General features: G+C 35.2%; 1 protein-coding gene across 9 annotated transcripts in view; it reads right to left on the minus strand.

Moving 5' to 3' along the window:
• Window positions 1-9,338: 9,338 nt before the first annotated feature.
• Window positions 9,339-13,778, minus strand: part of LOC108976023 (solute carrier family 46 member 3) — a 22,087-nt gene continuing 17,647 nt past the window's right edge. For all 9 annotated transcript variants that reach the window (XM_018944926.1, XM_018944927.1, XM_018944921.1 and 6 more), the window contains 6 exons: window positions 11,934-12,274; window positions 11,454-11,855; window positions 10,657-10,925; window positions 10,488-10,589; window positions 10,044-10,422; window positions 9,339-9,982 (listed from right to left, as the gene is read on the minus strand). In XM_018944926.1, coding sequence (XP_018800471.1) covers window positions 9,625-9,982; window positions 10,044-10,422; window positions 10,488-10,589; window positions 10,657-10,925; window positions 11,454-11,855; window positions 11,934-12,259 — 1,836 coding nt within the window. In that variant the 5' untranslated portion in view covers window positions 12,260-12,274 and the 3' untranslated portion in view covers window positions 9,339-9,624. The remainder of the gene's footprint in view (window positions 9,983-10,043; window positions 10,423-10,487; window positions 10,590-10,656; window positions 10,926-11,453; window positions 11,856-11,933; window positions 12,275-13,778) is intronic.

Below are 13,778 nucleotides of genomic sequence, written 5' to 3' on the forward strand. Positions count from 1 at the left end.
GTGCCCACTGACTTTTGTCTCGATTTATTTATAAATTTATTGTATTTACAATTTTTTGGCTGGTATTTGCGCACATTTATTGACCGCCAGTCAACCGCGCAATAAAATAACAACAGCAAAAGAAAATTTGAACAGATGTGGCTCATTTCAATGGCAGGCAGTTTGAAAAATAAGCCAACAATCATCTCGGCAAATAAATATGTCAAGCATACAGACTCACGTGCACACAGAAATAAACTTAATTACATACACACACATATATACATACATGCAGTAGTGTTCATAAGTACATATATTAATATTCCCATTTATTTGGTTATTCCTTCAACAAGACTCAGTTTCAGGTTCAGGCTCAGGCAAATTGGCCACTTCGCTTTTCAATCGACTGAGTTTTTGTTATAATTTATGGCACAGCTTCGATCGCTTAAACCTCACTCCTGCTAGCCACTTTGCTCTGCGCATACTTTTCTACTCACTCCTTTGCTGTTGGTCTTTTCAAGTTCAATAGACTGTAATAAATTGTAATTAATTGTTGTAGTTGCGTGATTTTGACGTAGTAGCCGTTGACGGTATACTTTTATCATGAATACGAACACGACTAGCCAATATATCCGATGTGTGCAAGTGTAGCACCCATGCTTGTATGTACATACATATGTATGTGAATGCGTATTTTGGTTATTTGGCGCTTAATCCCTTTACCCCAACTCATGCACGATTTGCCGCTTTGCACTCTTGAAATATGGCAAATGTAAATAGTTTGATAGAAAAATTATTTTTTTGTTCGATTCTGTGATTAGCGTGATTATGATTGAGTGTGTACAGAATTGCAAAGCCACAAAATTATTTATCTTCATTTGAAAGCAATTGCATAATTAGGCTATCAGTTGCCGTTTAAGATACCAGTGGATTAAAGTGAAGATTAAAAAATTTCGCAATTAATGGGGAGTAAATGACTAAAACAGTCTACGGTTCGCGTTCAATTGGGAGTTCTTAGATAAGTTTTTTATATTTTTTACTAAAAATATAAATACAAATATATTACCAAATCGATCAAAAACTTCCAATACTTATAAGAATAATATGATTAATACACACATATTTATATGTAAATATACATAAATTATGCATGTAGTGTAAAATCTATAGTTTATGAAAACATTTAAGCTATTAATATTGTTTAAATTTAATATTTTTTATTTCAAAATTACTTCTGTAAAAGTGAAATTAATTATAGAAATTTTGATAAAAAACAAATCCTGTAGAAATGGTTGATATGATTTAAAATGATTTTTAAATAATTTTATTTTATTTATTTTTTAATTTATTATTTATTTCAAACRCATTAAATTCACTCAATATTATTCAATGTCCTTGTCCTTATGTCTCATTTATTCTTACTACACTGCAACATTTAAATTTCTTGCTAACAACACGTAATCTTTCAATCATCATATGTAGGTAAATGTTTCCCAACATATGTATCACTCTCACCAACTCATACTTTCTCGCTCTCTTCACCAGGTGCTCATTTATAAAAGTAACGTTAGCTAAAGTGCAAAAGAAACGAGTGGAATGCAAACTGTTAATTAACATTTGTATGGATTGCATGTAACAGAAAATTCTAAAGTACAAATGTTGCCAACAGATTAATGGGCAGCAGAAAATATATGTATGTGTGGGATGGTAAGAAGAAAGTATATAGCAAAATTAGATATAAGCAATGAAATCAAGCAGATTCGGTTGCATTGCAACTTTCGCAATTTCGATTTTGGTTAGCTTAGGTGTATGCAATGCAACATATTGTCTTTTACAGCAGTTGATTAACGCAACACACGCTCTATAAACGAAATATATGTAAATACGTACGGAAATATAAATTAATAGGATTGAAATTAGAGGTAGCCTCAGGAATTACGAACCTCCGAAAAAGGAAAAGGATTTTTAAGTTTGCAATGATTCCAATTTCTCAAATCCAAATAAATACAGATGAGTTCAGATAATAATCGAAAGACTGATCAAAAAATGCATTTCTTATTTGTGTAAACTTGTCTTGTCAAAATCTTATTCCTCCAATCAGTGATAAATCACAGAAGGTCGTGTGAAAATTTCAAAGCGAACGGTAAAGCTGTTTCAGAGAAACTTTGTTCACTTAAACATTCTTACATATACGCACATACAATATCCGGATCAACTTTAAATTTTCAAAAATAGTAATAATATACCATATATGCAAAACAAGTCTGTGTTTTGAAATTCACATGTGGATATAGCCACTTGCAAAATAAATATTTTTGACAACTGTTCATAAATGTAGAGAATATAACCGCGCTGCTTGTCTTTGCATGCACATAAACAAGCATTATATGGAAAACATGTTCGTTGCGCAATAGATTATGCACAATTCTACGAAGTATAATCCGCAAATTGACTTACCTTAATTATTTATTTCCAAAAGACTTCTATTTAACTGAGAAATGTTCTAATTAATATCACACTCGATTCCTTACATTTCACCCACAACACTTTGAACAGCGACAGGCGTTAACAGCGCTGCTAGCAGCACGCATTTTTCCACTTCACTTTTCACTCGCGAATTAAACACATAAAAACAATGGCCCGCACTCATTTTTCACTTCAATTCAACCAATTATGGTTAAATTTATTAATATAGCAAATAATTTTATTAATTTTAACCTTTTTCTGAACAAAATTCCAATTTTTTCACTCACTACGATTTAGCAGCAAATTTTTTCACACGCACGCAATGAAACTGACAAATAACGGATATGTAGCGAATAGGGAATGTAACAGCGCTGCTGTCAACTTTGCATGTACATGCATGCATATTGACAAGTATTCTATGGAAAAAATGTTCGTTACGCAATAGAATATGCGTAATTCTATTAAATATAATACAGAAATCCACTTACCTCAATTATTTATTTCTGCATCACTTCTTTTTAACTGTTCATGTTAACGTTCCATTCTCCATTTTTTACACTTCACCAACAACACTTTAGACAGCGACAGAGGTTAACAGCGCTGCTAGCAGCACGCACTTTTCCACTTCATTTTTCACTCGCGAGTTAAATACATAAATGCAATGGCCCGCACTCATATTTCACTTGAATTCAATCAAATACGATTAAATTTATTAACTAAGCAACAAATTATATTAATATAGCTTTTTCCGAACAAAATTATAAATTTTGCACTTACTACGATTTAGCAGAAAACTTTTTCACCCACGCGAAAGGAAACTAAAAAATAACGGATGTGCAGCGACTGAAGTTGCCATGCCTTGTTCGTTACGCAGAGTTGTATGCGCATGTTTAAAAAGAACCTTAGAAATTAAAGTGTTAATAGTTTAATTAAAATAAATGAAATAAAACTAAATTATATTTTTAATTCAGTGTATAAAATATGATTAATAATTAATTAATTACAATATATTGTAATAAAGCAGTTATTTAAAATTAACTAAAATACTTTATTATTTAATTTTTTTACAAAAAGAACTAATTTGAAATGAAACAACAAATATTTACTATTTTTGTGTTAATTTATTAAAATAACTTGATTTAGATTAAGGACAATCCTTTGACTGCTTGCGGTTTTTTCTATTAAATATTATTTAAAATAAATATAATCAAACGACATAATCAGTTTTTTTATCAACCTGATTCGTTTTTCATTTCCCCATTTAAATAATTTATAAAACGACTGCAACCCTGCATACGTCTTTGACTCCCTTCCAATTCCGTTTATTCTTGACAGTTTCCTTCTCCGCCGACGAGTAAACCCACGCCGCTCAATAAATACAAGTGAATATTTAATTTTTGCATTTAATTGTTCAACAAATTAGTTATAATATAGATTAAACGAAATTGGTATAATTTTACGATAACATTTTGTGAAATAAAAAGTGCAGTTGTCGTTTTGACCCTTTTTTATGCAAAGTGAGCCTGCGCTTTTCTATCCACGAGTAGAAGGGCTGCGCACAGTCCATAAATATCAATGTAAATATTTGTGTTAAATTGTGGCTTAAATACAATTATTTGTTAATAAATCGAAATTAAAAATATTTTTCAATTAAATAATCAGAAATGTTAAGCTCCGGCTGTTTAAAATACTAAGGGAAAGAGCTGTTTAATAAAAACTTGAAACTTAGACTAAAAAATCCACATTGCGTATTAAAAAAAAATTATAAAAATAGTTTCTTCATTGGAAATTATTGATAACTTATCTCCTTATTTGAATACACATACAACAATATTTTAACTTGAAAATAAAATCATTAAATTTCGTTACTGAATATCTTTAAGGGGTTATGTACGTACTCAAGTCAGAAAAACCTAATTTTTCCCATTTATTTTTAAAAATTTTGGATTCTCTTTTTGCTTAACCGATACACAGGAGGACATCTGTCTCTGAAAAAGGTGTCTTGCGGTGAAGATAAATTCAACTTTTAGTCGAACTATTAAACATTTTTATTTTGGGAAAAATAACGGCTTTTATAATAAAAGTTGATTTTTATGTAATTACTTAAACTCCAAAGTGGCTTAAAAACCGGAATTATTATCGTAAATTACATTCCTTTGGTCATTACTTGACAAATATTTGTAAAAAGGGCGTGTGGTAACTTCTAGTCGACCGATCGTGCCGTTTCGGAGAAAGATGCCTTACCGACTTTAAAAAATGCGTTTCGATAAAAACGCATTTGAAGTTTTTGGAGTCAGCTACTCTGAGTTAAAAAATTCTTTCAAATACACTACTATCAAACCGAATCAACTTCAAATAAAAAAAACAAAAAAAAATAGTTTTTTTTAATTCAAAAATAAATATAACCCGAATTTTATTGGTAGCAAAAAATACTATAGTTTTTATAATTAGGTATGGTTATTTGAGTAAAAAAGTTAAAAAGTGTTTCATATTACGTAAAAGTGGTGGAAAGTGCAAAAAGTGTAGTGCAATGTATCTAATGTTACATATGGGCTTTTTTCTCCAGAAATATCAAAAACAAGTGATTTTATAGAAAAAATAATATAATACGTAGTCAGCAGCATGGATCAAACTTGCGCAACATCGCAGTATCTACTTTAAAAGGGCCAAGTTCATCGCGAACACTTTCACATGCAACTAATTAAAGTTGCCTCATCATTCCAAAAATTATGCCAATAACTTATTTTCTTTATCGCATATTTTAATGCTTTCATCTTCTTCATATTATATTTTGTTTACTTATTTATGCACCACGATAACGGCAACTCCCCATCATGAGTTAGCCACCTTCCAGCTTCACCTCATAACCGCTATTTTATCACTTACCGAAAATCTTTTAAAAGAATTTACAGCCAAAATTAATTTACGACAAGCTTAATGATGCATTTTCGACCTTTCGTATGAAATCTCAATTAAAATTCTCCGCCAACGGGCAAAAGCTGCCTCCTTCAGCCACTATGTGTGCACGTCAGTCAATATTTGTGCGACACTGACGCCAGGCAGTCAAGCGGCCGGCCGCCCGTAAGCCTGATGCTTGATGTTGCAGCAAGCGAGCAAATATCAAAAGGAAAACTAATTAAAGTATCGGCGCACGTTTTCGATGCCGCATTTTATTACTTTAGTGGATGTTATTATTGTTATTGTCGCATTGGACCTGTGCCGCGTGCCACCTTTGCTGTTGCTGTTTAGTTGTTGCAGGCGTAACGCAGTTTACGTTTTTAATCGACAACAATAACAAAAAATTCAAAGGCTTCAAAAAGCTCCCAACCACTAACGCAGCTACGCGCGTTGGGGTCCATCGACTGCACAGACGCAACTGTGGTCGCAAATGTGGCCGTAAAGTCAGGTAGAAAAATATAAATGCTGCTTGTTTTTATTATTATTACTCATGGGCGCTCATATACGATACTTATACGGTTTGTATGGGCTTGCCTCTTTGTCGGGCCGTGTACGCCTGCCACGATAACTGGTAATCAAGTGCAGCCAAAATACCGCCAATAACACCAGCAGCAACAGCAACACGAACAACAACATTTGCCGGCGAATGTTCGACCGCCTGCCATGAACGCCAATTATAGGCAACATGAGCAACTCAATCGACAATTTAAATACAGGTTACGCGCCTAACATGTCCACTTAACCTGTGCACCCATACTTCCTTCAGCACCGCGCGCGGCTATGCTACCCCACTTCATCACCCGTCCCCCAAGCGATACGCTTGGTCCAAAGGCTGCTATTTGGCGGCTCATGTTAGTTAGAGATTCCGTTGCAATCGTTTGCCATCGATGCATTTGTCGAGTGTGAGCTGTACTTTGTGGGCTGCACTGTGAGAGCGTACAACGCTTGAGCTACTATGGGGTACACAAACACATTTATACATATAGTCCATCTGTATATGCCCTCCGCTGGTGGGCATGCAGCCGTAGCAGAATCCGACAAAATTACTATGAGAGATTGCCATACACCCCCGCAAACCCTCACCGTCCCCGCCACCAACAAGTGTGAAGTCATGACAACAAAAGCAGTAACAACAGCAACTTAAGTAAATACTAGGAGAAGAGCAGCAGCTGCGACACAACAACTTCGAAGAGGCGTCGAACATTTAATAGGAGCTGAGTCAAACCTTGGTACCCCCCGTTAGATAAGACCGCTGACCAACACACATGCGCACACAACAGCACACAAACAGACAGTTTTCATGCATTTGGCCATGCAACAATTGAGCAATTTTCATTAAGTCGCTGATAGTAATGTGCGCTGTGGTTATATGCTGGTGTGGCGTGGTTGCGCGCGGCGTGCTGTGGGCGGCGTTGCAACTAGCAAGTGAAATGCCATTTATACGCCAGTTTGCGCCAGTTGATGGCGAATTTTGTGAATTTGTGCAACAAATGTGATTTTAATCTTATTGCTTATGCATGCTTTGGCTCGAAATTAAGCAATTAGCAAGCGTGGTTGGCAGCAAAGTGACGGTTACGACGCGAGTGTTGCTAAGTTGTCGTAAAATGAAGTTATTATCTTTTATCAATATAGTCATCAAAAGTTGTAAATTTCCGTGAAAACTTGTTTAGTTAAGCATTCACAAGTTTGGCATATACTTTTAAATTCTTTTAAGGTTTCTGTCAGTGACAATGTTTTCATGTTATTAGGTCTTTACCAAACCTCTCATGCTAAGAGGTTATATGCAATTAGAAGGCCTTACAAAGCGCATTTTCCAGAATTTTTTCTGAGAAAAATTTTAAATTTATTTTTCCAAAATTTTTTGCACATATTATGGTATATTTTAGCTGAATTTTAAGACTTAGTATTACTAAAAATATTTATATGGTGACTAACTACAGCTGATATCCGGGAACTCCTCTCAAAATAGAGGTTTTGTGTTAACCACTATATCTCTGAACTGGATCCTCTGTAATTAAAAAACCAAACAGATTTGACTATGAAAGCACCATTTTGAGAAAAACGCGTTTAAGATTTGGCATTGTACCTAAAATCACTCTGAAACACATTGTCAAATTTGCGTGTAACTTCGAAAATATTCACTGAAACGATATGAAACTATAAATATAAGTACATTAAGAAAAAAATCGATCCTTTGAAAAGTATATACATATAATCAATTAAACTACATAGATTCAACCTGCGAAGATTGTTACCAAATTTGACCCGGACTAGCCCAAAAACTACATTTTCACTTATTTTAATACAAGTCTTTATTACCGTCTTAAAATGAACTCCTGAACCAAATCAAATTTTACATACACTTGTTGTAAGACTCTGCTGGGATAGCCTTCTACGAAATTTTGGTTCTTCGGCTTTGGCTAATTTTTGGCATGCCTTTCGCAAGAATTTTCGTTAGTTTCGATGTCCCCAGTAATGGTGTATTTGATGAATATAGGGTCTTCAGCGACCTCTACTCAATGTCCTTTTTGCAAAATATTCAATTATTTTGGCACAAATCTAGTATTGATACGCTTCATGCTCAAAATATTAACTTAACAAAAATGTGTTGAGTCGGTTCATAAGAGATGTTGAGATCCTATCACTCTTATGCCAATATGACATATACTTCTATTTAAATTGTTCGTACTTATTAGTCATTAACAGGAATGGATTAACGATTGACCTGAGATAAGTTTTCAACGACATCACAATCTTCATTGAATGATTTTTGTAATAAACTAAATCTGCAAAATACATCTGCAATATAAGCAATGTTTCTGTAGCCGTGATTTAATTGGAAACACAAAATTTCAAGCATACTCAATACATATTCTAAATGTTCTTCTGTGGTAAAAAATTTATCTTTCATATGTTACTAATTGACAGATGGAGATCGAAGTTCACACTAACGATCTAGTTGCAATAAAAAAATATATGTAAGTGATCAGTATGAAGAGCTGAATTGATTCTAAAATGTCCGTCTGTTTATCCGCCCCCAGTTGTTGAGATATTGATGTAAAAGTTTGCGCACATATTTTTCCTCAAGAAGCTGCTCGTTAGTCAGATCCGCTGATATCGAAACAGCATATAGCTGCCATGCAAATTGACCGATTAAAATCAAGTTCATATTTGAAAAATTCTTTAACTTGGCAAGATATCTTCCCAAAATTACCATGTGTTCAGATCAGACTCCTTTAGCTAACAAACTGATCGAACACAATCAGGGTTTTGTATCAAAAATTTTTTTTTTTTTTTTAAATGCATATTTTCCGATCTTCACCTTTTATTTGTCATATGTATATGGTTCGACTATAAGTTATCGAAAGATTAGAATATGTTACATATTTTAATCCCAATGAGCTAATAGATTCTATTAACACCTTTTTTACAATACCAGCCCTCCAAGGTTTCGAAATTATTCGGAAAGTATGTTTATGTAAAAAATGTTTTGCTTCCAAGGAATTTGAGTCTTTGATCCACCTATTGATTCTCATCCTATAGTGGCTGTTTTAAAGTAGTTCTATACGATAAAAAAAATGGTCTGAAAATAGTGAAGAGAGGCGACAAATTTCACAACCTATTGGAAAACATTTTACAAGACTGCATTCTTGCGATGTCTACGTCTATACCTAACTTTCTTTCTAAAATTCACTTAGACAACGAAGATTGTTTTAGACGAAAAATTAAGATATAGACCATTATGACTCATATTTTAATATAAAATTGGCATGTTAAGCTCCCAGTCATGTCATGATCAATCACATCCGCCATTAATATATTAAGAAGTTAAAACTTTGAAAATTTTCTAAAAATTTAGTATATAGACTGGAGGATTTCAAGAGAAGAGATCGATCCATTCTGCCAAGATGCGCTTTACATTAAAATTACTAAAATTTTTGTAAACAAAAACTACTTAGTGTCTTGTATATTAATAGTAGAATACATAGTGTTCAACTTAAATTACTTAAAAGCTAACAAAAAATATTATTATATATATACTTATTTAAAATTACGTAATTATAACTTTACACGTTTCCGAAATAAAAAAATAAAAAAATGAAAATAATACATCACACGCTACCAGTGTATACTGGGTATAATACCCCCATAACTTTCTACACCTGCCACGCATGCATTGCAAAAAATACTCTCATATGCAGTCCAATCCAAACCTATTGGTTACACTCTCGTTTGTTGACGCTGGCGCAACTCTGAATCATCATCTTCGAACGCTCTATTCTCCATGCCGTTTGCTAACGTTTGCGCCTGTGCCACAACCGCTGCACGCGCTTCAGTATCCCGTTGCACACATTCGGCCGCATGCTCGGCCTGTTCGAGATTTTCATGTATCACATTCGTTACGATGCCGTTTAGTTGACCCTTCGCCTCGCTCGCCAACGCTATCGCTTCAATCGCATTAATATTACCATTCGCGTCTTTGGCGTCCAGACAATCAGCTTTGCCAGCGCCAGCTTCACTATCGGCGGCTTGTGTAATAGCCTTGCGCTGTTGTTTGCGTTGGAAGTTGTACATCCAGCTGTGGGTAGATTTGACAATAATAAATAATACAGTTATTAGACAGCTAATCTGAGACTTACAGGAAAATAAACACTGCGGGTGCGGTGAGTGTGCCGCCTAACAAATAGAAAGCGCCGGGTAATACTTTCAAAGTGGCCGCATACAAAGTGGTGTACATGGGTGCGAAAACCATTGGCATCAACGCTTCGGCAACACCGAACAACGAGTTCACTTTGCCCAATTCATCTTTGCGCACCAGCTTGGTGGCAATCGAACGCATCGCTATGAAGGCAGTACCGTTAAAGATCTCCACAATCGCACCAACATACATATGCCAGGGCACGGTGGCAAAAGCGTAAACGAAACCCGATAGAATCTTGGACATACTCGAAATAACGCCGACCAGCGCATCATCGATCTTCAACTTGTGCGAAAGTATGCCGACGCAGAAAAGTACGCCTAAACGAAAGTAAGAGTGGGGAAAACTTATATGATATACTCTATTATAACCTCAAAATACGTACCAACTAGACCGGTGATCATGGCATAGGTTGAAAATACGCTGAACTCCACCTCACTCCAGTTGAAGCGGAAACGTGTAAAAAGATATGTCACAGACATTTCACCTGGTTTCGAAAAACGAAAGAAATTAATAACCACTTTAAGCTTCGAGAGATGAAAAACTTGTCTCACCATGCATTGGTCCAATCACAACCATCACAACAACCATTAGCATTATGACACGCTGTCGACGCTGATTTTCGCCGCGCTTAAAGGCCACCCGGAAGGTCTCCACCACGTGATCCTTATCGAAGAAATCGGCTAACAAACTCTTGCGCTCTCCCTTCGGCACACTCTTCTCTGGTTTAGCACGCGGTTCAGCCAAGAAGAATAAACCATATAGGAACGAGAACAAATAGAGACTTGCTGAGATGGAGAAAACGCCATAGAAACCAATTTGCCTGGAGATAAAAAGTTACTTTGCATATATATAGGTGGTAATTTACTAATGGACAGTAAAGAAAACATGCTTTTGTGAGCAATATTTAGAGAGAAAAATAGTTGTTCAAGACGAAGCTGCAGCCGTAATTGTCTAAAACTAGTCCGGTTTTTATTGTTAGTTTTAGCAAATATGAATTAAGAAACTCTAACTTCTAGATTAGACGGCTAGTTAGGCAGAGTGCATGCCTGGTCATGCACCTAGGGCTTTAGAATGGTCATTTTCGGAATTAAAATCCTATCATACTTCATTATAATAAAGAGGGTACTGAAACACCTTGTGCCCCTGATGAAATTCATCAATACAAAGAAACTTTTTTGGAGCAAGAGTTACAACTCATTTACTATACAAAGTCTTATATTCGCAAAGAAGATGTTCTACATATCTTCTTCTTCTACCACCTGACAGCWTCAAAGTCATATATACAATAGTCATTGTAAGGTATTCCCAGTCTATTTAGTATAAGAAGTATTTAAGAATATTTACTCACTTCAACAGCAGTCCACTGAACGCCATACCGATCGGTACACCCACCGAGAAGCAAACATTCAATATGCCAATACGTAGCGTACGCTCCTCTTCCGTAGTAATATCCGCTATATAACTGAAGACACCCATTAGCATCGTAAACCAACCACCACTTAGCGATGGAAATATGGCTTCCGTTAAAGCGGCCACCTCCATCGGCGTACGTTCGAAGTACACACAAAGTATGAGACCGACGGTACCCAGAAATTCGCCAATAATCGGTATTAGAATGCAAGGTTTTCGTCGATGATGCCGATCGCTCCACGAGCCCCAAAACAGAATGAGCAGACAGGGAAACATCGATTGTATCACAGTTTTCCAGGCAGCCATGCGTGCGACCATCTGTTGCACGGTCTCCTCCTCGCTGCAATTGTGTAATTAATACGGATGTGAGTCAAAGCAAAGCTAATTATAATTACATAATTACAATGAATATACTTACAGCGTATAATTGGCGGTATCTCTGCGTGTGAGCGCATCACAAACCACTTCGCCATAGTCCATGTTGACGCGGCACGCCTTTTCTAAATTCAAATTTTGCGTCGCCAAACCCGACAGTACACTGGGCATAATGTACGCGGCTAGGATGGGCTCTACGGTGATATTATTGATGACCTTTTGCAGTTTCTCACGCCAAGTCAATTTCGGTTTCTGCGCCGGTTTTTCGCTGGCCTCCACGCTTTTCGCTGTGATAGGCGTTATAGTTGCAATGGCCATATTTGTACCCGCCGGGCTGGCGATAGTTGTGTCGGCTGCACTGTGACCCATTTTGATAGGGATAAACTGGAATGAGAAAAAGTATAATGTTTTTGTTAGTTTAGTTAGTTAGAAATTAACCTTAAATAAATATCCTTAATATAAAAACTTGATAAGAACCTTCTAAAATTAATATTAAACATTTAGCTATTTTGAGTGTTTCATACTCCCAATTGATTCAAATCAAAGAAAAACTGCACAGTCAAATTAGCTAACCATCAAACATTTGTAATCAACGGAACTAGTTGACAAAAATTTGCCAAGAAAATGTAATTTGAATATCTTCATTGTCACAGGGTTATTCATAGCCACTCTCAGCAGGTAGTTTTGAGCTTAGAATCTCCCCTTGATTAGATAGAATTTTATATATGGCTGTCTTGCGACAAAGCTTTTTTTACTTCATATTTTAACTACATAAATGTTTTGAAATCCTAGACCTAGAACCTCGTCTAATACTAAACGATTGAACACACATGTAGAGCAGTGATTGTACTGAAATTTGTACCGATTTGGTTTTAAGTTATCACTTAAGAACAAATAATACCTAATGAGGCATAATCAAAGCACAGAATCAAAATCAGTCTGACTTTTCTGTTACACTCCTAACTTCAGCCTTGTTTATGGCATCACCTTCAGGTCAGAGTATAGTATTTATTTACAGCTAAGTAATACTAAAAAGACGTAAGTATTGATTGGTCGGTAACTCTAATTAATAAACGCCAAGGTTCAATCTTGAAATAGTATTCAACTTTGGTTACCCAAATCTCATTTATTTATAGATTTTCCTTATAATGATTCATTTATGTAATATATATGTACATGTTTATGTTATACATATAAATACATATCTTAGTCATAATCTACTGAAAATAACGACATTTGGTCATTCACTTTCCAGTCGGGACTATACCACGATTCATCATATAAAGAAAAATATACCTGCCTTCCTGATAACATAGCGAAAATGCAAAATTCACGTTATTCTCTGTACAAACCTCGTGTGCACTTACTCAACACAAAGCTCAAAGGTTAATAAACTTTTCTCATGTGCCTAGTCAACTAAATGTTTCACCTTTGAATTACATAAAGTTGTAATTACCTAAAAACATTGACAACATGTGGCAACATTAGTTATTGTTCGTAACACTTTTGCTCATTCTGCAACAGAGACACGAACTAGAAAGTCTGAACTATGTCACCTATAGGGTAGTTAGACAAACCTTTGAACTTTATTCAAATAATTTTTTGTGTAACAAAACAGCAAATTTTCAGTTAATAAGTTGTTTAGGACAAATCATTTATAAATACTCGCCGGAAAGAACTATGTACATACTATATATATACATATGTATGTATGTAAGTCATCTGATATAATTTGACGCGGACCAAGCCATTTAAACAGCGCGCGCAAACCGGACCGGCGTCTGAAAGATTTTTTTATACTCTCGCAACAAAGTTGCTAAAGAGAGTATTATAGTTTTGTTCACATAACGGTTGTTTGTAAGTCCTAAAACTAAAAGAGTCAGATATA

Source organism: Bactrocera latifrons, unplaced genomic scaffold, assembly GCF_001853355.1.
Source record: "Bactrocera latifrons isolate USDA-ARS-PBARC rearing strain unplaced genomic scaffold, ASM185335v1 scaffold_71, whole genome shotgun sequence".
Taxonomy (NCBI): Eukaryota; Metazoa; Arthropoda; class Insecta; order Diptera; family Tephritidae; genus Bactrocera; species Bactrocera latifrons.